Raw genomic sequence first — 25,360 nt, 5'->3', positions numbered from 1 at the left:
TATCCAATTAAATTTGTTTTTGTCTTCCTACCTCAAAACTTAACTAGCAAGTCTCGTATAAAATATCGTATTTTGAATTTTCCTGATGTATTAAGAAACATGAAATCTATGGTTTATAATCATCCCATATCTGGTACATCGAAATCGTACTGCCCAGTAAAAAAGGACCGTATATTTGGTTCAGTTCATAACCCACATTTCGGTTGTACTTTGAGAAATTTATGTGTTTCTTAAATTTATGCAAGATGTAACCTGCTACATGTATGTTTCGCTATCTTCAAACCTGACAGAGAAGACGTGTATAATCTAATTTATGTTAGTATATCAAGCCCTATTACCAAACATTTTCCAGACAATCAGTCTAACCTTGATAGGAAATACGATTGAACGCCACATTGAATCGTTCCTGACTTTATGGGACATAAAATTATATAAAGCTGTTCTTTAACGATAGATTTTATTTACTGTATCCACAGAAATAGCGAGAGCATTTAATTAAATTATATATTGCCTAGGGGATAAGAAAAAACACGTATTTAATTAATTCATTTAATTTCCCAATTGAATCCAATAGAAATGAACAAAATTATGTAGTAGTGTGTTCAGAAAAATGAGTGTTATATTTTGTTTTTCACTATTTTTAGTTTAGGTATCTGGTAAAAATTTGGTTAATTACGTTTTCTCTAGCGATAATTGTTGAGACGCATCAGAGAATATCACTCTCGAAGCAAAACTATACATTCAATCATTTCTTCCCAGCTAAAAATTTGTCAAATTGTAGTTAACTTGTAGTTAACCCAATAGCTGACTATAACATAGTAACATCAGCTAGAGCCACAAACATTTATACTGTTAATGATCCCTCGAAACATTGTCAGCTAGTTATCACGTAGGAGTTAGGTGGAAACATCTATTGCATCGAATAATCACGTAAATCTGTTACTCCCTTCTGGACTATTATTTTGTTACTAAGTCAAAGGAAATTTGTTACCACTGGATTTCGATGGATTACTATTTACATATTACAATTATTAAAATTATACAATTGTATCATTTTTATTTATTATTTTGATCTTATTAATCATATTTGGAAATCGCATTGTGTCACGTTCATTTTCGTAGTTCTAGTTAATTGTCATTAAAAAAAATCCAGAGTTTCTGCTCCCTATATAATACAGAATTCTTCTGTGTGTAATGTTATTAAATATACTGACTTCAAAGATATTGTAATCAATCACTCAATTTTCATGGTAATGCAATGGCTAATTAAGAGTGAGGTATAAAACGACGTTTTCATTTCTAAAACTATAGATGATTATTATTTCGAATCAAAAGCTCTGATAACAAAAGTTTATTCGAACTTTCACACGCTCCTTAAATTTCGACAAAGTGTTCCTGGACATCCTTTATATAAGATGGTTTACGTCAAAATAAAATTAAAAAGTTGCAATTAGCTGAAGAACTTGAAAATTGGTCGTATGAAGAGAGCTTTTGGGTCTAGGAGAGGAATGGACGAAAATTATATCGATTTTAAGTTGGCAGTTGAAGTTTGAAAAGGATTTAAGTGTATCGCAAGATTGTGGATTTACTCAAAAACATACAATGAATCAAAGTGAAGAATATAATGTAAAATCATGATTAAAAGAAAATTCACGCGATGTTTGATGTGTCGACGACGCAAAAAAATCCACATTTTGGTTACAAGACGGAAATATCAAAAAGTTACATACTTTTGAATCCTCCCTCGTAACCGCGAAACAAATATTTTTCTAGAGAAATCCAGTCGAATTTCTATAACTAGCAGTAGAAACATTTTCAATGAGAGTCTAATGATACAGTAACCAAAAATATAAATTTCACTGTCAAATTTGTTGAATATATACAGGATGACCAAAAAAAATTATACAAGTTTTGCTATATATAATTTACTGTAAAATTATTAACTGATTTTTAAAAAATTGTCATGTTGTAAGTTTGTTCATTTAGTCTTTAACTACTTTTTCGCACATTATACCAATTTTTTAATAGCTTTGTCACTTTGTACGGGACAATAAACTTTAAATTTACTCAATGACAGATTTTTCAGCTAATTATTAAATGCCTATATGTTAGTTACGAAGGATTGAAGGATTTTGGTGCAGGTAAAAAATTGCAATTGCTATTAACAAAATAAGATAAGAAGAGGAAATTTCCTATAACAAATCTGAGCTACCAGAACTCTATCTCCATTATATATAATTTTTTACTTTAACGTTGAAAACAGGCCTCCGCGCGATTGTTGATGTAAGCGCCGCCGCTAAAGAGAGTTCATCAGAAATAAATTTTTTATAACATTTTACGTCAATTCAAAAATTGACCAGAAAGAATCGATCCCCGTTGGAAAAAAAGTTTTATCAGTTGCCCTAAATAATGGGATAAAAGGTATAAATAATTGGTCTGTAAATTTAAAACTTCGTGGAGCCTTTTTGTTTTGTATATAATTCATAAGATTCTGCGATAAAACGTGTTTCGATTATTTCTATAATTAGTTAAAAAATTATTTTGCGTTTGAAAATCGTAACTTACACTTATCAATGTTTTGGCAAAAAATTACTCATTCAATTGTTTATTAGTTTAACAATTTATTATAACAAATTTCAACGAACGTTATATTTTTCTGGCGCAAAAACAAATTATTAACAACAACAAACATTTATACACAGCAAAGTGCAAAAAATTTTATAATAATTCTCTTTATGCATGGCGCACGTGTCGGGGAACCCTATTTCCAATGTCAAATTAAAATTATAAATAATGGAAATAGAGTTCCAATAGCCCGGAGTTTTTTATCGGAAATTTTCTCTTCATTAACGAGCTTTTTCCATATTTCTCAAATATTAATATTTTTCGAGTTATGAACGAAAACAAATATCATTTAGTTACATCTTATTTGTTTAATAAAAATTGCAATTTTTTACCTGCTCCAAAATCCTTCAAAAACATTTTTATAGATGATTTGTAATTCAATGGGTTATCACTTATATTTTGAGAACCTTTATCTCTCTTTTTTTCACGTTGTTGACTGGACTATCGAAGACCAATTATACTAAGATATACGTCAATAATTTTTAATTTTCATGCATGTCAAAGGCACGGGTTAATTTGGTATTATTGAAAAAAATCATGAATTTCTTATATAAAATTTTAATTTAAAAAAAAAACGGATTTTTCTTTGTACTTAATGAGACTTGATCTAACAATCATAACGTTGTAAACGGCATTCAGGAACCATTAAATTATTACAACTATTTTATACATTGAAACTTCATTTGGCACAAGAGTTGATGATTAATTTTACAAAAATTCGTAATTAAATTTGTAAAAACCAGTTAATATAATAAAAAATACTATTATAAAGTGACAAAAATGGTCAATAGAACATTCTGCTTCAAATAAAAATTAAATTAATCAATTCGATATTATCGAATATTTCTGCAATTTTTTATTGAAATATTCATTATCATCAAAAGCGAGAGATTATGCAAAATTATAAGTCAATAGCTTCATAAAATTTAATAGAAATTCAGTTGAAAATAAGTCCATCTAAACAGAAAGGCCAACAAACAAACTAACAAGTCAAATAAGCGTGTTAATAATGTCCCTTCACTTAACATTTTCCATAACTAGTATTAGTAGTTTTTGATTTATTTGAATTTTTAAGAAAAAAATCTTTTTGGAATTATTTATTAGTTCATTAAATTACTGTGCATTAGTTTAACTAAATTGAAGAAGTAAATATCTCGTCGATCGTGTTTCATACTAACTAGATTTATGGATGATATGGTAATGGTAAAACCAATTGATAATTTGTTCCACAATTTAAACTCAACTTTAATTCAATTTATCAACGGAGCTCTTATTACTATCAAGAATTTTCATCCATGTGAAGTTTGCTATTTAAAAAACGTATGGCACTAGGGATAATCATAAAAATAGTTACAAACCGCAGAATTTTAAAATTAAATACCAAGTCCCATAGTGGAGACACATGGTGCTACTTATCATACAGCTGTCGATGTCGTGCGGATTAATAGTGAATATTTCCAATCGATTCAGAAAGATTACAGCTGCCAAAAGATTTGTCTTATGTGGAAGTGCGAATCTTGATTTCAGTTTTATGGACAAAGAATTTGTCCGCATTCACGTTCACATTATACAATTTAATAATAAACAATGAGGAAACAATATGTAGCGAGTTAATGTCGATATTCAAATCAGCTAGACAGTATTTCGAAAACCTTAATATTGGAAAGAGCGTACGATAATAATTTTCAACGACAGTTATTAACACATGAGTTGAGAATTGATATAAAATACTTGACAAGTAACTACGTGGAATCTCGTCAGAGCTGAGACCAAACTATGGTAGCGAGACGAAACTTTATTTATATATAATTTGTTCTTCGTGAAATAAAATCAACTTTGGGGTAGACACCATATTATTACCAACGAAAAAAGTTACACTTTCTACAGGTAAAGTTTTCGAGGATTCATGTGGCGATTTCCAGACTTAGATACGTGAAGCCATCAAGGGTAAAGCATACTGAGTGTAGTTGTTGCTATCTTGCATGGCAGTTCAGGAATTTTTGTGACGGTTTAAATAGGATATCTGGAATTACCACCTAATTGCCCAGATTTTGCGCCTAGTGACTATTTCCTGTTGCTGAGGCTGGAGAAGCACTTATCTAGTACACAGTTCTCTCCATATGGTTATATAAAAACAAATAGATTTGATAATTACGTCTAAAAGTGGTAGGCAGTTTTATCTTGTTTTCACATTTTCTGTTTTTTCTAATTCTATTTTATTATTAAAATGTTTACCTTCATTTTTAATGTTTATAAATTTCTTTATTTCTATATTTCCAATTTGTGTGATATAAACTTATGGCATTCAATTTTTAGTTAACTATTCATCAAAATGAACAGGTAAACCGTTTCTAATGATGCATTTTAGACGTTTCTCAAATAATAATTAAATGTTTCCTATGTGTTCGCAGATTCTACTAGGAAATAATTATTTGTGACTAATGAGGCATGTTATTGAGTTAAATTCTTGATTTTATTGTTCATTTCAACTATTCGTAAAAAAATTGTGTTCGTTCAATTAGTTCTAAATGTGTTTTGTGTCACATTCCTATTGAATGTGGATATATCTTTAAATGAAAAATACGTTTCCATCATTGATTGATCATTCTAATACAGGTTATGTACGAGGGCAGTTGGAGAGAATATTTTACGCAACAACCTTATAGAACCACAAGTTTACACACAGTTTTAGAAGCTGTCCTGACCGTTTGTCAAATAAATCATATTTGACGTTAACTTTGTATCCACAAGGACCCTCAATTAGAAAAACTCATAAATGTCATTCAAGGACGTCGTGCCAAAGTTAATGGAAAATTTATATTATGCAGATAATCTTCCTATTCTAACATGGAAGAGAACGTTTAAAAATTTAGGATGTTTAATGAGCATGGAACCTTTCTGAATATTCACCTTGATTACTTCCTGGACAATTTAAGAGATGTCAGTGCGGAGCAAAGTGAGCTTTTTCACCATAGAATTAAACTTATGTCAATCACAAACTTTTGGTCATTCAACCAGAAGTTCAACAAGCACTTAATTGAAAAAAAAACCGCACAACATGCTTATAAGAAAAAAAGACAGTCTAAACCTTAATTCCAAATAATTAAGCAAATCATTTTAGGTAGCAGGTAATCGATTTCACTATATAAAGTAGAAGAATGTTTGTATATTATTATAATAAAACGCAAAATACTCCATAATAATTGGTTGCGCAAAAATCTAATGCCAGATTTCGATACAATTCACCTAAATCTATGAAATTAAGCCATTGAAGTGAAAAAATTTCCAGAAAATAATTTCTTATTGACATGTGTAGTTAACAAAAATTTTATTTGTTTATAGAGGTTCGCATGGAGATAATTTTCCATTCGATGGCCCCGGAAAAGTTTTAGCTCACGCCTTTTTTCCAACAGGAGCTAGATCAAGCGTAGAAGTTCATTTTGATGCGGATGAAAAATGGACAACGAGCACTGATAGTGATGAAGGTATGTACAAAAGCATAAATAATGTTTAGAAGTTTCGCAAATTCCGTTGATTTATATTTTCCGTATTATTTTGATATTTTATTGTGGCTTCTCATTCACTTAGTGATATTACCCTTCATCTTGGAGTAAATTAAATGATATGCAAACAAAAAAAACATTTATTATCATAGAATTTTTGGTTCAGTAGTTGAGGAAGAAGCTAGTTGCTCTATATAGATGTTATTCAGCACATGTCTGTATACGTTTATTTCTTCAGTACTGCATCAAAACTTGTAATTTACATCTATTTTCAAAGATTGAATGAGTTTTGTGGCTGAATTCGCATTTGAGATTGTTTTAGAGTTCAAAATTCAAAAGGGGAGCTACAGAAGGAAGAATTTAGGACAGAGTTATTTAGTTAGAATGACCGATACCATTCTTTTTAATTCAGAATAATCATGTGGTTACAAGAATTTGTTTGTTATCTCGAAAATTTTGTTACTGCCATTAAATGCTAACCAAGCGTTTGAAATCAAATTTTGCTTGATAAATGATAGAACCACAGTTTGAAAAAATTTATTAGTGAAAACTGTGTAAGTAAAATTGAAAGACGGAAAATATTTATAAAATTCTTTTATTCTACACGGGTTAAAAAAATAATTGATACTAGAAACTACGTGCGGATGAAATAAAAAATCCCAAAATTTATAAAACATGAAACGATATCAAATACGTTTGAGTTATAAATAACATTAATCAATCAATTGAATACTCGATGTGGGTCAATTGTTAATAAAGTTTTTTTCGTGAACTTATATTATTAAGTAAATTGAGGTATAATCCAATTGTTTGCATCGTATTATCTATAATCACCTATTCATTTCATTCGAGTTAAAAATCAATTTCCCACATATTTGATTCCACATTTTCTATTCACCCACACATTCAACGTGTTTCCAAGTAATTACAGCACTAACAACTAGTAAAGAATATTTCGAACATTTTTAAGTCTAAAGGCTGCATTTATACTGGCTATGTTCCTTTCATGTCCATCCAGACGAGTTTTATGGTTGACAGTTTTAGATCTTATGTCATCTCCATGTATTTGTCGGCAATTTTCGAAGGACGCTACTATGGTAGGGTGTATTATCCATTATTATAACCCAAAAAGGGTCCAGCATGCTGCAAAAAGGGGAAGGGCAAGCATATTTTGTGCTAGATCCAAGATCGCTATCCCAGTGGGTTCAGATCCCTCCATTTTCTTGTCGTAAACATAAGGCGTAAGACATGCGCACAACGAAATTGCACCAACTTTTTTTGTCCTGCTAATAATTGCATGCAATCAGTGTCAATATATTAGAAATATACGTATCCAGTTTCATTAGTACTATAATCAAGTTGGTTGTTTGCTAAGTAATATGGGTATATTTGGTAATTATGTCCTCCTCCTCTATCACTATATCGCTCTTTTTCTGTCTCAGCTTCAACAGATTCAAATCTTGTTCATGTCAATGCAGATTCGTCGCACGTTATTCCCTTTTCTAATGAGTTTGAGTCATTTTTAAACGCAACATCTTGTTTCAATAACATTTTTAAACGCAACATCTTCTCAGCCATCTTGTTTCAATAAATTATAAGTTTCAGTTTCAATTTCTCCACGTTTCATGTGAAATTTTGTATACAGGTAAGGTAGATATCGCATTCGAAAGAATAGGCTCCAGGCTATACAGTTGACAGTCACTAACTTGGTGCATGCGTATTTTTTCTGTAGCAGCGCTAGTCTCGTTACATGATAAACACACCTCGTAGTTCTTTTCAATTTTTGTGTTTTTTCACTGTTGTCAAGTAGATTCATTGCCAGCTTTTTGGGTAGATTTCCTGATTCAATTGTTGGGTATAACCCACGGTGCATGGGTGATTATGCGTAATATTTTAGACTGGAACCTGTTTATAATCTCCAGGTGAGATTTGGCTACTGTCCTCCATAACTGGATCACATAGGTTTACGTTGCCTTGAAGGTGACCTTGTAAACCAGGAGTTTATTTTGCAGCGATAACTTTGATTGACGTCTTAATAATCAGTAATTTTTGCTGAATTTATTTCTCTTCCTCTATATTTTGGGAAGAACTACAGCAATGCAAAGATTTCTATTATTCTTATCAGACAACAGAGTGGCCCTGCAGGCACTTAACTCTTGTGAAATTAGGTGAAAGCTGTAAGGAAACACAGGAAACAGTGGAGAGCCTCCTCTGTGAGTGCAGGGCTAATCATCGATAAACTCTGTTTATTGAACTTAAATTCACTATTATTACAAACAAACACTTCGTAAAGAGGCTACAACCAGAATGGTATCAGTTCAGGGTACACAATAGATCAATAGATCAGTGTTAGCGAGAAGTCGAACGATTGTACAAACACCATCGAATTTAATTCCTGATTATAGAGTCTTTCTGTTTGATTCCAATTTCCGAAATTCATCTTCAATAAATCCTTGTGTGCTTCAACTGCAAGAATCAGAATCAACTTTTTTTAAATACTTGATGTGAATTTTTTTAATCTTGTCCTGCTAAATTTTGGAAACTATCTAGAGTTTCTTCTACCAAGATTTTTTTTTAAATAAGCATAAATTTATATGCGAATATCATTTGTGAAAAAAATTGTTTAAAAGAATTTATGCCGGTTATTCAGATTTCTTCTAGTGGTCAGTTCCAAATATGATACATGGTGTGGCTATTAAGCGAGACGAGACTGATGCTGTGATAATATTTTATTTTGAAATCATACTTTTTTGCCAATTATCACCTCCAATATATAACATTCTTCTATCCCTCCAACGCTCCGTATTCCATTGTTTGAAACAGTAGTGGAAACCTTCTCTCAATTCTTTCCTAACCGCTCCGCTTTCTCGGCTTCAAACCACTTGAGTCTTATATCTTTTCATGGAGATTTCAACTTAGGAAACGAAAAAAGCACGCAAGATCCTACGACGAAAATTGACACTGAGAGCTACGCTATAAACGTTTTGACAAACATCATAGCATCATCTCTGACACCGTCTATCCATCTTAACTTTGGCCTCTTTTTCCTGATAGCTTCAACACAAGATTTTTTTCGGAATTCACTATCTATTTGATCGACATACAAAACCACTACAGTCTCGCAAGTCATTTATACTTGACCACGCCTATGTTCATGAACGAGGTTTCTTGATTATAACGTACCCTCTACTAGGCAATTTGGGTCTCTTCGTTTATTTCTTCATCTTAACTACATCTTAACAATATAATTCTGTTGTTGGGTGATCCATGAACAAGGAAGAACTAAGAAGAAAGAACATCTTATTCCAAAGTAGTTTTTGGTTGCACTAAGTCGGCTATGAAGTTGTCACTTCTGGACTGCGAAAATAACACAACCAATTGAAAGGTAGAAAATTTGTAAAACAGGAGTAAAGGTCATGGTACAAGTCTTAAGCAAAGAAAATTGTAGCCCACTTCCATTAGGAGAATGGTAGTGGAAAGGAGAGCAAACAGCAAAAAAAGACTCGTCGGGAGAGAATGATAGGAAGAATTTCCTGGAATGTATCTAACTTTGAAGAATGCATTCTGAGCAGCGCAAATTTAATCGAGTGTATGTATGTAGTACCCGAATGGTCCTACTTGATGGATGCTTTAATTTAGTTCGCATAGATTTGAAAAATAGATTCATCCGGAAGCAGTTCTGCTACACTTGGCGAAACATTTCTTGACTAACAACTGTACATTCGAAACACTATTGATGGATCTTGGTTACCACAATTGTCCATTATTTCGTTATTTCAAGAATTCTGATATCTGCTCTGACGCTCTCCAAGTATCTTACTTTGATGACTCTTCTCATTGGCTCTAAAAGTTAGAAGAAAAGAGTAGATCGCTTGGATTTGGTTGAGCGTGTGCCTTAAGGTGGTTCCAAAGATCATAAAAATAGTGACATAAAGAATTGTATTTATTTACATAGTACATAATATTACCTAAAGAACGATTTTAGCATTTTAAGTATAACGAGGACATCTTTTCGATCTCAAAGCTAACTTTATATCTTCAACAAAATAGTTAGGTGCCAATTCCATGTATTCTCCTACTAAATTCAAAATCGACATGAAATATTAATACCTTAGCGAGTGTTTTTATTTGTCAAGTCTGTCAGGGACTGTGTAGATGAAGAACAGCTTATTTGAAAAAAAAGACGGATTACTGTCGACCATTACAAGACGCGTGACGACACAAAGCAGATTTTTTCCTTATCTGTTTTTATGTTCTACCCACTTGACTTATGTTATCTGTCTGTTCCGTTTAATTCTGATTAGACACGCCATGAGGGGGAGTACACTGTTGATGTACACACATAAACTTCATCTGGAAATGCAGGGATTTTATCGTATTTTATCAACTTCCGCTTCGAAGAACGTCTCTTTTACGTTTATTTTCTATGACAAATATAATATGCTAGATGACATCCTTATATATTTCTATGCAATAGAACTTGATAAAAAGTTGAACTTGTTATGAAAAACATATCTCAGCTTTCGCAATTGCATATTTAAATATATATACAGTGTTACCGAAAAAATAAAATGATGTATCAATACGAATATTGATCTACTTTTGACCACAGAATTTAATCATGAATAATTAATGACAAGATAACATTGAAAATGATCAAATTAAGTTTTTACGAGGGCTGCTAATTAAGTTGTGAGATATGGCAACACTGATGTGAATATCTGACATTTGACATTTTTAATAGTGAACGTAAAAGTACGTGTTATGTACGTGTTATACGAGTGCTATTTGAATTGTTTACAGATACTAGAAATGTATAACTTGTTGATAAAATGGAATTAAATCGCGAAATTTCTCGAGTGATGATTTTCTATGACTTTCGACGTGGATTAAACTAACAGCAGTGTGCCGATCAACTCGCCTCGACTTTTGTTGATGAAGGACCAGGCACCATGCTACGCTTGTCTTCCCAATTCAACCGTAGTTGTAATTTTCTATAGCATGAATTTCGTGAAGATGGTCCAAAATCGGCTGTTATGGCAGAAAACATCGATGATGCTGCGCGTAATCTGATATTACAAGATCGTCATGTGATATGAGCGTTTGGCGGTCAAAAAGATTTGTTCACGTTGGATACCGCATGATTCAACAATCGCTCAAAAAAACTCATGTCAATAGGTGCAAAGAACTATGGATCAATGCATATTAATCTGAAACTAAACAACAATCTGTGTCTTCCAAGACGAGCCAAATCCAACAAAAGTTTTCACGCACGAAGCACTTCTTTGTAAATAGTCGCCTGTCTTTTCGGAATAACTGGACATGTCGCCACCATTTCAAATTCAAGTAGAACGATCCATTCTGAATGGTACACGAGCATTTGTTCGCCAGAAGTGTTCGAAAAAATCACCGAAACCAATCGCAGAAGACGAATCATTCTTCACCACGACAATACGAGCTCTCACACATAATTTCAAACAAAAACGTTTCTGAATATCCAAAAAATCGAATCGATAGGTCAACCGCCGTACAGTCCTTGTTTGGTACCCAAAGATTCCCTATTCCCGCAGATCAAAAATAAATTGTAAAGTGAATGTTTTCTACACTTGAAGAAGTGGTTGATGCGTTCAAATCATATGTTTTGGAGGACCACAATCGGAATGGAGAAAATGCTCCGATAATTGGCTCAAACGCATTCAAAAGTGTATTAGATCAATACACTTGGAGAATATTTTGAAAAAAAAAGCAATATCTAATTCGTCTCGTATATTGATACAGTGAAACGATTTGCAGGATTTCATTCCCGAGTTATCAATTAACAATTAGGTCTGATGTATACAAGTCTGATCTCTCCAAACCGGACTAGAGGTTATATGATTCAATTTCTCTACAGAAGCATAGAGGTGGATTAGAAACTATGTATTAATTATTCAAAATTTTATATAATCAGTGTAGTATAACGATTATAGTCAGTCATTGTTTCAAAAATGGAACCCTGGCAAACGATATTTTTATTTTATTTTCCTGTAGGAAGTTCCATTCGCCTGGCACTGAAATATCGTATTTTGAAACTCTCGACATACTTTTTGAAATGTTTTGGCGAAAATAGCTATACACTCTACAATAAGTTGTTTCAAAACGTCGATATTTTCAGATTCAGTTGTGTAAATCTTGTGTGAAGATGCCTATTCTGAAAAAAAACCAAAAGTGATCGAGCCAGCCATTCGATTTAACCTCGTTTTACACCTTAATAGTGTGGAGTAGTTCAGTCCTGTTGGAATGTTTTACACAATAAATCCAGGTTATCTTGCAATATTATCAAGAGTATCAATGGTTTTGTTGTATCTTGCAACATCTCTATATAAACCTTTTTAGAAAATTGAGATTGTGTTTCACAAAACATGTGAGGATTTGCGTGACTCCAACACCTCACATTCTGAGCGCTTACATTTCAATTCTGGTGAAAAGTACCCACTTTCATCACTAAAACCAATTGTTTTGACTTCGTCTGGCTGCCGGTTACTTCACGTGTCCATATCTGACTTTATAATAGGTAGATACAATCTGAGTTGTTGAAGTGGGATTTTCTAATTTTATAAATTGTTTTGCATCATTGGTATTACACTTGATGCAAACTTGCTCCCTCAAATGAGTCTTCGAAATGGACGGTTGGGAAACGTCTCATTTTGTTTAGTTTCACTTAGTATAAGGTGTGATGATAATTTATCGAACCATTTCACTTTTTTAAGCAAAACGTTGGGTTCACAAAGTTTAAGAAACCATCAAATTTACATAAATTACCCAAAGTTACTAAAACTGTTAAATCTTCGATTAGAGAGTCAAAAACATTAGACCCAGGATCAAAACATGAATTTAAAATTTCAATTGTTACAGCTTTAAATCATTGAAGCTATGCTTTTTTATAAACAAATTGTCCAAACTTCTTTACACATAAATTAGGATAATACCGTTGAATAGTTTTTTCTAATACCTTTGAAAAGAGGTCTTGCCACATTTCAAAATTATTGGCCACGTCTTTTTTAACGAATAAGTAAGAAAACTTCACAAGTCCAGTTTTCAAATTTAACTATTTTCGGAGAAATATAAAGTACTGTGTACAATATGGATACTGGTGATTCTTGTACTTTTTACTGTTCTTGTACTTGTAACTGCTTAAACCACAAATTTCGGACGCATTCGTAAAAATACACCTAGAGAGATTAGAGAGAGAAAAAATAGATAAAGGTGTTATTTTTGCTCTAGGAAACAGGACTAGAGTATCCCAAAACTTACCATCTTATTTTTAATTGCAACAAAAATGCCCCCTGTATTTTTTTCTAATTTTTTTGATAATCCTTTTTCTGAAGCTTGGCTGCACTTAGCACATAGTCAAGCAATAGGATTCCACACAACAATAATTCAAATAGAAAAAGAGACCGTATAAGTGTCTTCGATGTTTTTGCAGCCATTGAGAATTTGAGAACAATTTTGACGAGCAAGATTCAAAATTCCTTTATTCCTACACTGGTTGGTACTAAATTAGATAAATTTAAAAAAGAAAAAAAGAACCTGAAAAGCAAAGCATTTATAGAAATGAATATGAAACTAGTGAAAGAGAATAACCAATGAGTATAAAATTTAATTTGAAAATTATGTATGGTGTACGTATTTCAAAAGTTTTATTGTTTATTCATGTATTTAGTGGAATCTGTTAAAAATGTCAATGTATTTTAAAAATGAGAGAACTCGAAATGTTACGTTACTTTATAAACAAACTGTAACATTTAACAAAGTGAGTGTCTGAATATATTTACCACGAATTTTATCATCAATTAGCAAACTTAGATAAGGGAGTAGCCTCTTCTTCTAATCCGCAGAAGAAATTATTAGGCAAAACCAATTTTAGACGATGCGACGTTGGTGAGATCCTAATTAAAAAACAACATTTTAGCAGAAAATTAAATTAGGATGGTTTTAAAGTATCAAGAAGGAATACAAGTGATATATTCTAGATGGAAAATAACGCAACATGATGGAAAAATATAAGTGGAACGTGATTTAATCCGAAATTTACGACAATGCAAAAGAAAAATCAATAGGAACAAAGAAGAACAATTATTTAAATGGGTGTATCATAAGAAAATTTGGTATCTCAATACACAGTAAAGGCGTTCTTATGATCATTGTTTATATAGATAGTAAAGCAAAATGCATTCCAAGTACATGTATTTGAAATTGAAGAACCACGTTTTAATGAATTTACAGAAACCTTGATGCATTCTACTACCACAATTCGATTCCAAATATAAAATTTTCTATAATAGTTGCGACTATACTAAAAACATGGTACGGCCAAATAAAATGTCTTCGATTATAGAATTTGTAGAATAGAATTTAATTTCATGACTTGCGAAAAACTTGAATCAACGTTTGGATGCACCACGTTTTTGGTATAGTTGTAGCTATCATAAATAATTTCATATTTGTACATAATCCTATTGTGGTAATACAATGGATTGGTCGTTTTTGTAAAACGAGAAAAATATAATTTCCCCTTTTTAATTGTAACAAAAATGTGTATTTGTATTTTTTAATGTATTTGATTTGCTTTAAATTGAATCTATAAACTCTTACGTTCGCGTTACGTTCGGCTTCGCATTCGAAACTATTAATAAAGTTTTTGACTTTCATTTGACGCTAGGTATTCAATTGACTTCAAAATATGCCACACCAAAAAAATAAACCAAAATGGTTGAATTGAGCTATTACTGCTGTGCGTACGTGTTCATATAACCTGGATACCCGTTTTCAAAGGCTTGGCGCTGAAGCGAACTTAAAAATTGGTCATGTCCAAAAGCGAACTCGGGGCGAACTTGAACGCGTGCGCGGGAGTTAAATGCGTCAATGCGGGCGCGAACTTAAATGTTTATAAATTGACCTTTAGGCTTTGAACGTCCATTTTATGACACGTTACCTTTTTAAAATTAAAAATATTTGTGTATCTATTTTAGAATTTTTGTTTCCCTTAAAAATTAATTTTGCATTGAAATTTTTGTTGTAACAAGGCAAATGTAAAGGTGTTAAAAGATTGTAAATTTAGTTATTGTGCATTTTTTCACTGTTATTTTCACTCTCAAATTTACATATGAATCATTACAATTCCAAATTTGTATAAATTGGATTAAATACTTTCTGTACCAAATTAACATAGAAAAAGCATTGTATATCAAATTGTTAGATAGCAGAAGGCTCGATCGAAGCCGATCATCGGAAGTGCTTCGAATTTTGAACCAAACAATCAGACACGAAAGTGAGCAAATGAAAAAGGCAGAAATACCTTCCTTATACAATGATTCGCTAAAAAAAGATTTGATGTTGTACAATTATTGGCATATCAGACCAAAATAAATCCCATCAAATACTTTGTTACTAATTTGTGAAAATAACAAAAACTGTGTTATCAACTTATAAGAACTTAAAATATGTCAGTTTAAAAGTAAAAATGGAATCATTTTATATTTTTAGACCGTATCTCTTTGCCATGATTTTCAAGATCTATAATTGAAATACGATTTCATTCAAATTGGACATTATTTAATGTGAATAGAGTAATTGTATCCGATATAGATTTTTCGCAAAAAATAAAACACGAAAATGGACAGTTTAAATATAGATAAAATAATAAAATTACGCTGTACGTCAAATACTATTATTAGCAACGTTTACAATGAATATGAAATTTTGTTTTGCGCTTTATTTGTAATGCTACGAACTTGTATAATCGCGAAAGAACTTATTACAATAAGTGTAGAAACACATCGCGATCAATAAGTGTTATCGATTACTCTAAAAGTGTAATAATGCTCAATGTATTGATGTTATGTTTAATGCGTAAGTGGAACATTTGAGATATTATTTTGTGTTGTGTGTGGATTTAAATAGTTATGACGAGAATCGATTAATCAACATTTTCTTATATCTTTAAACGAGCAATTCTTGTTTATATAATATATATCGGTATATATAATCTGTAACTCGGAAACGGTCCCAACGTTTTTAATAACATTTGGTATAGAAGGGGTTTCGGGGGCGATAAATCGATATAGCTAGGATTTATTTTTAGAAAATGTCGTTTTGTTCGAATTTTCAGTAATCGACTTTATCGATTAAATCAACTTAAATATATATTTTTTTTTTCATTGGAAGTAAAATAAGAAGTAAAAAGAAGCGTTTTGGTATCAGGTTTTTATATCAAGCGATGCTCCTTTTGGTCCATTTTTGAAACTAGACGAAGAAAATTTACTGATAATTTATCAAAATTAGTGGAAGACATAGCAATACTCGTGCCTCTTAACAGAGATGTTGAAAAAATTAATGATGATATAGTTGCCATCTTCCCGAGAAGTACAATATCTACTACAGCCATGACTCAATGAAAAATCAACCTGAAGGAACATCTAAATTTGAAATTTCTCAATAGTGTCAACATTTCAGACTTGCTACAACACGAACTAAAATGAATTAATATTGTTTTTGCGTAATTTAGACTTATCAGAAGGACCATGCTATGGTGTAGGACTCATGGTAACAAGTCTGTGCAACCACATAATAAATGCAAAAGAATTACTGGTAAACAAACCGGTAAGGAAGTTCATACACCAAGGATAATTCTTGACGCATCAAAAGGACAACTGGGATGCACCATGCAGCGTCACCAATTTCCGTTAAATCTGTATTTGCCATGACTGTCCACAAATCCAAAGGCAAACATTCGAATCTGTTGACTTAAGGTCAAGTCCGGTCTTTATGCATGCAAGATATAAAAAAATGTTGACGTTTCGACTACTTTCAGTCTTAAAATAAAATCAAAATAGAAAATTATTTTTTCCTTAGTTTTTCATCTCAAAAATATGTAGCAGTCATCAATTAAATTATTTGCAGTATAATTTTAATTTGAATTGAACACAATATACCAAATAATTAACGAGCAAAGCTCGGTCATCCAGGTACTGTGTGAATAAATTTTCAATTAAGGATATTATATAACGATATAATATTAAATAACAAGAGTCGTAACTGTTTACGCAAATGAAAAGTTTGCTCACGAAGCCGCGCAGTGATCTAACAGTAGCCAGTATATTGCTTTGATTCTGACACATAAGCTGAAGATATTCATCAATTTTGCGTAGTGTACTACCAACTATATCTCCATAGCCTCTTTCAGGCATTTCCATTTTTGTCATTAACAAGCATAGAAAACTTTATTCCAGAAACATACATAGTTCTAACAATTGGTTTAAATATATTAGGGTACTTCAAATGAACGTCTCGCTTTGGAATATCAAAAATAAGAACTCATTTTTATGTGATGATAAGCACCCAATAATTCAATTTACATAAAATCTCAATCGTCTGGGGCATCTTTCAGAAACATTTGTTCTAGTACGGAGATTAATTTTGAATAAGCTGCTATGTTAATGTTATTATCAATGTTTAGGGTAGTTCTGACAATGAAATGAATGACCCATTGAGAAAATAGTTCCATATTTTTTTGGTTTTTCATCAAAATACGCATGGAAAACATTCTTCTAGAAGGTTTTATAACGTTTTTCTTATGTCGAGAATCCATACATTTTTATTAAGTACATTCTTGGGATTTTAGCGTGAAAAAATTATGTGTAGTAGAAATATTAGTAAGTAAAGTTAATAAAATTATTTTGTTGCACACGTAACTTATTTTATGAGCAGTATTGCCGACCTCAACCCTTTAAATCAAAATATATCTCGCTGATTCTATATTTTTCTCTTGTAGTATCATTTTTCAAAAGACTTACAAATTTTAAGCTTTATTTTCCAAATAGTTTAATTTGAAGTATTTTAAAGTGAACAAACCGAATTTTTTTTACAATGGTAAAAAGTGATTGTATTAATTGAGCATTGGGCATTGAGCAATCAGGCACAAGCTTTGCTTGAAGAGTATTATGGTGATACTTCCACATAAAACTGCATCATTAATCAGTTATATACGGAGTTTAAACGTCGTATTAGCACAACGACCTGGATGTCTGAAACATAAGTTTCAGAAAGCCGTGATGGAAACCTCTATGGGAAATTAATAATAATAATAATTAATTGCCACACTACTGTTAATTAGTTTTGAACTATTAGAATCGATAAATACTATCGATAGAAAATTATATTGGTTTATTACCGTTTTTCTTCTCGATAGAAAGTAGTGAAGACCAGTTTAAAATAGTTGTAATTCGTTGGACTTAATTTCAATCCTTATTTTGCTATTGAGGTGAGTGTACAGGGTAGAATGTATACTGTTAAAATGTGTCCCTCATATAATGAAGTATTCCACCACTTCTCCTGTAATTTATTACCTTCGCAGTTACATCAGGAAAATATCTGCCACTTTGTTAACGTAACTGTATTATGAAAGAGAACTACTTTTCTGTTTCATTAAAATTTCTATGTTTTCAATTATTCTCATTGTTTTGTCATTTCTTATTGAAGCTTGCAACATCAATTACATTCAGCTAACTTCATTAAAGTTAGAAGATTCGAATGTAGATTGAATAGGACTACTACAATAGTCTAAGTTCGAGTAATGTTAATTGTTTTCCTTTCTCAGTAAAATAATTCCATTTGGGTAAATTATTATTTTTAGATAGTACTCTGTGACTACATTAAAATCCCATAAATATACTAAATGGAATTTGATGCAACTGTCACCTTCTATTTTAACTTTGAAAATTTCCTGCTGTTCGTCTTGTTTTAATTATGTCTTCAATAAGTGTTTTATATAGCAATTACTTACAGAAGAACGTACAGAATAAAATCACAAGTCCTAAATATTGACATTCTTCAACCATCAGTATTAATTTCAACAGTTTACAATATTTGCCCAGCAATATTACACGGAGAAGTGTATACATATCATCTTTTATTATTTTAGCGATAAAGTAATTCCGGTTTTGTAGTATAAAATAAAACACTTCTTTTTTAACAAAGAATAGTTTTGCATCAATTATATATTTTCCATTTTGCTCAATGACCTTCTGCCATCTTCCTTTCAGCTTCAGGATTCCCCACTTGGTACTTATCAGTAAAGTGTGAAAGTTTGACAATTCAAAGAATTCTGCAAACTTCGAAATAAATGGTAATCACATAAAGGCTGTATGGAGGGTGTTGGGGTGGAACACTAAACCTTTCCGATTTGACAATTCTGGCCGTTTTTATTTGATTGCTTCATTCAGTTCCATTAATTGTTAACAGTAAACACCAAAATTTATCGTTTTGTTCCTTGTAAGCAGCTCAAAAAACACAACACCTTTGTAATCCCACCAAACTGACAGGATGAGCTTTTTTGTTGCTTTTTATCTTTCGATGTGGTTTGTTCTGGTTCATCGTCTTAGCTCCATGATCGTTTTTGAACTATGTTATACAGGATCCATTTTTCATCACCAATGATGATTCTTTTCAAGAAAGGGTCGATTTCATTTCGTTTAAGGTGCATATTGCGTTGACTCTTTGTGCCTCTTCGCAACCTCTCGAACAGTTTCTATCCTCTTCAATTTTGGCTTTGATTTGATCATTATCAACTTTAGTAGGCCGACTAGAACGTTGCTCACCTTTGAGGGAAAAATCTCCAAATCGGAATTCTTTATATCAATTTTGACCTGTGCGCTCTCTTAAGTAATCAGCACTATAAACTTGACATATCTCTTTGTAAGCCGCAGCAGCTTTCGTCCCGGAAATGTTCGTTTCTGCACTCCATTTAAAATTGTTTAAAATTGTCCCAAAACTTATAGCTTTAATAAAAATCTTGCACTATATCCTTCTAGTTACGCCATTGTGACCAGTTTCACGTGACAAATGGCAAAGTACATCACTAACATAAATTATTCAAAAAATATAGCTCTCTATTAGTAAAAAGCGAAAGTACTTAGTTGCCAACCTTATATATTGCTTACAGTATACGTTTAAATAGGGCGTTCAGTTGTAGAAGGGTTTTTACTCTCCAACTGTGTTAATTCAAAAGGATTGAGTCACCTTACATCGTTTGATATTTCACAAAACAACAAACGTACACTATGTATCTTTTCTTATTTGATGTGCTCATATTATGAATGTTGTTACAGGAACCAATTTGTTCAATGTTGCGGCTCACGAAATTGGACACTCGTTGGGATTGTCTCATTCTAACGTTGAAAGTGCATTGATGTACCCATGGTATAAGGAAATGGAAAATGGTTATGATTACGAATTACCTGATGATGATAAACAAGCTATACAAGTCTTGTATGGTTAGTACCTAAAATTTTTTAATTTTAAAATAGAATTTATAAAAACTTTTATTCTTAGGAGCTCCAGACTATCGAAGCAAATGGGCTAAAAATCCTGAATACCACCCCGTGCCTACAACAACTACAACCACGACGACCACTACAACTACAAGACCAACAAGACCGACACAACGACATAGAAGGCCGCAAGATCCCAGAGATCCATACGGACATTATCCATATCCGTATCCGACATATCCACCTTATTATCCACAAAAACCGATGAACCCGAATAAAAAACATTATCCTACGCCATATCATCCTGACTGGAAGAAGTATCCAAAAACTTATCAACCAGGTAAATAATGCTTGTATTATTCTTATTTTCCAAACAACTACAAAAATAATCTTTCCGTAAAATACGCTTTTGCCATTACCGCCGTACCATTTTTTGTAATGGGAAATAAAAAGTATTCGGAGGGAGTTAGATGAGGTGAATGAGGCAGTAAATCGTAGCGCAGTTTTGCTAATTTTTATGCTAAAATAACGGACGAATGGGTGGAGGCATTTTCTTCTCTAAACAACAATTGAAGTCATGTTTTCCTAAGTCTGACATCAAAAATATCAGCAAATAAACACAGTTATCACTATTAGTGGAAGGTTAATGGTGTATCCACGCTCCATTCACCGTCACATATCGACATAAAAATTCATTTACCTAGATTATGGAATTTCAATGCTAGTGATTTTTTATTCGGCATTAAGCAATCCTAGCATCCACTATGTATAAGTAATGTTTCCTGCAAAATATTCCATACCGGTTCGATAGAAATATTTTCTACATAACTTACCCCACGTACTTTTATCCGAAGATTGCTAAATACAACGGCACACCAGATTTTATCAACTATTTTGGGAGTAGTTTCACTAAATGACATTATCCGAGTACATATGGTCACTTTTAAAACCACTTACGTATCATTTTAGTCACGAAGTACTTTTTGAATAATATTTACGTAACTTTTCCTTGATTTCTTTAATTATTTTTTCTACACTAGAAATATTTTTCTCTATATCATTCCAACAAACAAATCATTTCATTAATATGGAGAAGTATCACTCCCTTGATTTCAGTTAACAATTCACAAATTAATAATTTTTGGACGAATCATTTTTATAGTAACTATACGAGGATATATTGAAAAATTCTTAGCCTACTATAGAACCAAACAAAATTTCAATGTTAAAATATTTTATTTCTCAACATATTCTCCTCTTAATTGAATACATTTATTACAGCGAACCTGCAACGTCTTTAGACCTTTCAAAAAAAATGTTTCTTCTTGCTCTGCAAACCAGACCTCCACAGCTTTTATTACCTCCTCGTTGGAAGAAAATTTACCGACCTTTTGAACTTATTTTTAACAAGGGGGGTGTTCTAGTAATTCAAACCTTAAATCACGAATTTTTTGCGTACCAGCATAGGATTTGTGTGCAGGGGCGTTGTTATGCAAAAACAAAACATCTTTGGATAGCTTTCCGCGTCTTTTCTCTTTAATTTTTTCCCGTACAGTGGTCAGTAATGTCGAGTAGTAATTTTCAGTTATTGTTCTACCCTTATCCAAAAAATCAGACGTGATTACTCCATGGCAATCCCAAAAACTGAAGGAAGAACTTTTCCAGCAGATTTTTGGACAGTTTTGGTCAACATTCAAACATTTGGGGATCCATTTTGCAGCAATTTTCATGTTTCATGTCCAAATTGACGTGAACTATATGATGAAAGCGTTCATATGAAATATTCAATGCTTCAGATATCCCTTTTAGCCCAATTCGACGGTCTGATAAAATCATGTCATGAACTGCATCGATATTTTCGGAGACTGACACAGAAACTGTCCTTCCCTATCGGTCATCATCTTCAATAGAAAATTTACCTCTTTCGAAGCATGCAGTCCAATTTTTCACGGTCGCATACGAAGGACATTGATCACCAAGGGTATTAAGCATATCTTTGTAAAATCTGCTTACCTCTTAACCCTTTTAAATACAGGTAATTTACACTAACACTTCTAATAATTTATTGTTCGTTGCTATGGTAACGCAATATTTGGTTTATGCATAGAACTGGTCTAGGCTAACTAGATATCAATACATCCTCGTATGGTTGACAACACCATCATTTACTAAAAATAATATATCTTATCAATGAAATATTATGTTAGAAGTACATCCCACAAGAAGATATCCGCCAGAAACATCCCCGCCCAGGAAATCACCACCAAGGACTTATCCTCCACGCACGTACCCACCGAGAACATATCCTCCTAGGACGAATTCCCCAAGAACATACGCACCAAGAGCAACTGAAAGGAATTACCCAATTAATACACCACTATATCCAACTCGGTCTACTCCCAAACCACCACCAGACACTTGTAATACAAGCTATGATGCTATTTCTGTCATTAGGCGAGAAGTTTTCATTTTCAAAGACGCAGTAAGTATTAATTTTATAATGGATTTCGTCTCCCAAGAATTAGATTCCCTTTTTGTTATGGAAACATATAAACTATCATAAAATATTAATAGAAGCTTACATGAAATGGAAAAACGACTTTTGTTATTAATAACAAATAAGATGACAAAAATTATTATTTAGAATAGCAAACCATGCAACGTAATTTTTTTACATTACCTTTCCTGAAGGACAAAATGTTCTTACAATATTTCCACGAATTGATGATTAGTCGGTCTTTTCGAGCGCTGGTGCTAGACTTAATTTGTAGGTTTGAAAAAGGTTCGACTCGATAAAATTGAAAAGTTGTTTAATCCCATTTTTCCTATTCAACTTGTTTTCTCTATATTTTCATTAAAATCATTATCATTATCTGTATCATAAATTTATTGGTTATTATTGTGATATTCAATGGTATTAATCACAGTTGTCCTGAATCCAGTTCTTGACGGAATTATCTTGTTTAAGCTGGCTTACCAAAATTGTGAAGCCTGTTCCATGCATCAAATAGTAAGGTGCCTATTGTGGGACACAGTATGCTCCGTATTTTTGTATCATTGCACATTCTCCTGAGCTCTAGTCCAAGTCGTCACTTTATATTAATTTTGCATCTGATTTTATGGATCAAAGTTTTGAATCACTGCAGTAGATCCCAAGCATTTAAAACCTAGCCAAACGTCCAAATTGTCAAGTGTTCAATAATTCTGCAAAACTTGCAAACTATGCAAAAGGGATGTTGGGATGAAATACGAGTACCTAAGTTCGTGTTTAAGTGTATAAATCTAAAGAAAGTTTGGAAACTATTTATTTATACACTTCTTAATTTTTTTCTCAGCCAAACTTCCAATTTCATTTTTTTTAACTTTGAAATTTTAATTTCAATTATAATTGCGGTGAGGCGTTTGAAGTTGTTAAAAAAGATTGTAAATTAGTAAGTTGTGCGAGAAGCTCTAAAAAATATGTATTAAAAACAATAAATAAATAAAATACTGTAAATACTGTAAAAAAGTTGGCAACCCTAAGATTATATAAGATACAAAAAGTGTAAATTGTCCCATTTTCTAAAGGAAAATGTCGTTAAGTTTTTTACAAAACTGTTAAGGTATGTGATTAATCAAACAAATCACTTGTAAATCACTTTATTGCTTGTTAATAAGAACGACAAAAGACACATCTGTTCAATAGAACATATTACATGCCTGTCAAAATACGCGTCGTGCGCATGAGCTCTTCTACAAATACATGAGTTCGTAAAACTTTAAATGTAGGACTGTCAACAAAAATATGTGTTGATTTTGGGGTGAAGCTAATAACGTTTTTTTGTCTCCTAAAACGTACAATTTTTATACATACGATTTTTGCATAAACGTCAACGATATAGTACATGTACCATCTACTGAAAAACATCCATGGATGTTATACTCTTATTAAAACAAAGTATATTTGTTGTAATACATTATTAGATCAGATCACGTCTCTAACATATTTTCGCAGTGAATTAAAAAGCCATTTAAATTTTTGAATCCAGTTTATCATAAATAATAATTGGTCAGTTGACTAACATGGGTTCATGTTGATGTTTTTGTCGAATCCACCTAATAACCAGTTATTTCCAATTGTTTTGTTTCATTTTGTTCCTTATATTTCTTGTAAGTCGCTAGCTTTTCCTTAGGGAGTAGTATTCGGTGTCAGTTGAAGTAATCCTATATATAATAATAGGATAGGGTGAACAATCAATACTAAGATGAACAGAACTAAATTTACGAAGGAAAAAAATGATAGGAAGCTGGAAACAAATTGTAACCAGTATGTAATGAACTACTGGAACTAAGTTGAAAGTTATTTCAAATTATCCCTAAAACAATTACTCAAATTATTACAAATTTTTAAATCGATATTAATAAAGTTCTAGAGAATATATCAACTGCGATTATGTACGTGTATCTAATCTATCTAACAAAACAAAATATGTGAATAAAACAAACATAATTTGATACCTTTTAATTTTTCTAGTATTTCTGGAGAATTGGAGACAATGGCCTGATGGACGGATACCCGGCTTTGATAAGGCGACTCTGGCATGGTTTGCCTGATACTTTGACACATGTTGACGCAGTTTATGAAAGAAATGATGGCAGAATTGTTTTCTTCATTGACGATCAATATTATGTATTTTTAGATAATCATGTAGAAAGCGGATATCCAAAACCTTTAACCCATCTGGGTATTCCAAGAGAAATAAAAAAAATCGATGGAGCAATGGTTTGGGGTCACAATGGTAAAACATATTTTTACAGCGGCAATTTATACTGGAAGTAAGTGTTATATAAATTGATAGAATATTCAACAATCCAGGATGAGTTTTTGGTATGACAACGGAATATTTTCCAAGTTGTTTACAATTCTTATTAATAGATTTTCAT

At 32.0% G+C, this 25,360-nt stretch overlaps 1 protein-coding gene across 2 annotated transcripts in view; it reads left to right on the top strand.

Annotated features, from left to right (window-relative positions):
- LOC130892353 (matrix metalloproteinase-2-like) overlaps positions 1 to 25,360 on the top strand; it is a 247,710-nt gene that overhangs the window by 213,683 nt on the left and 8,667 nt on the right. For both annotated transcript variants that reach the window (XM_057797741.1, XM_057797742.1), the window contains exons 4-8: positions 5,968 to 6,110; positions 20,276 to 20,440; positions 20,499 to 20,777; positions 22,645 to 22,919; positions 24,951 to 25,252. In XM_057797741.1, coding sequence (XP_057653724.1) covers positions 5,968 to 6,110; positions 20,276 to 20,440; positions 20,499 to 20,777; positions 22,645 to 22,919; positions 24,951 to 25,252 — 1,164 coding nt within the window. The remainder of the gene's footprint in view (positions 1 to 5,967; positions 6,111 to 20,275; positions 20,441 to 20,498; positions 20,778 to 22,644; positions 22,920 to 24,950; positions 25,253 to 25,360) is intronic.

Source organism: Diorhabda carinulata, chromosome 4 (genome assembly GCF_026250575.1).
Source record: "Diorhabda carinulata isolate Delta chromosome 4, icDioCari1.1, whole genome shotgun sequence".
NCBI lineage: Eukaryota > Metazoa > Arthropoda > Insecta > Coleoptera > Chrysomelidae > Diorhabda > Diorhabda carinulata.
Note: the sequence above shows the minus strand (reverse complement) of the source record. Positions and strands in the feature narration are given on the sequence as shown.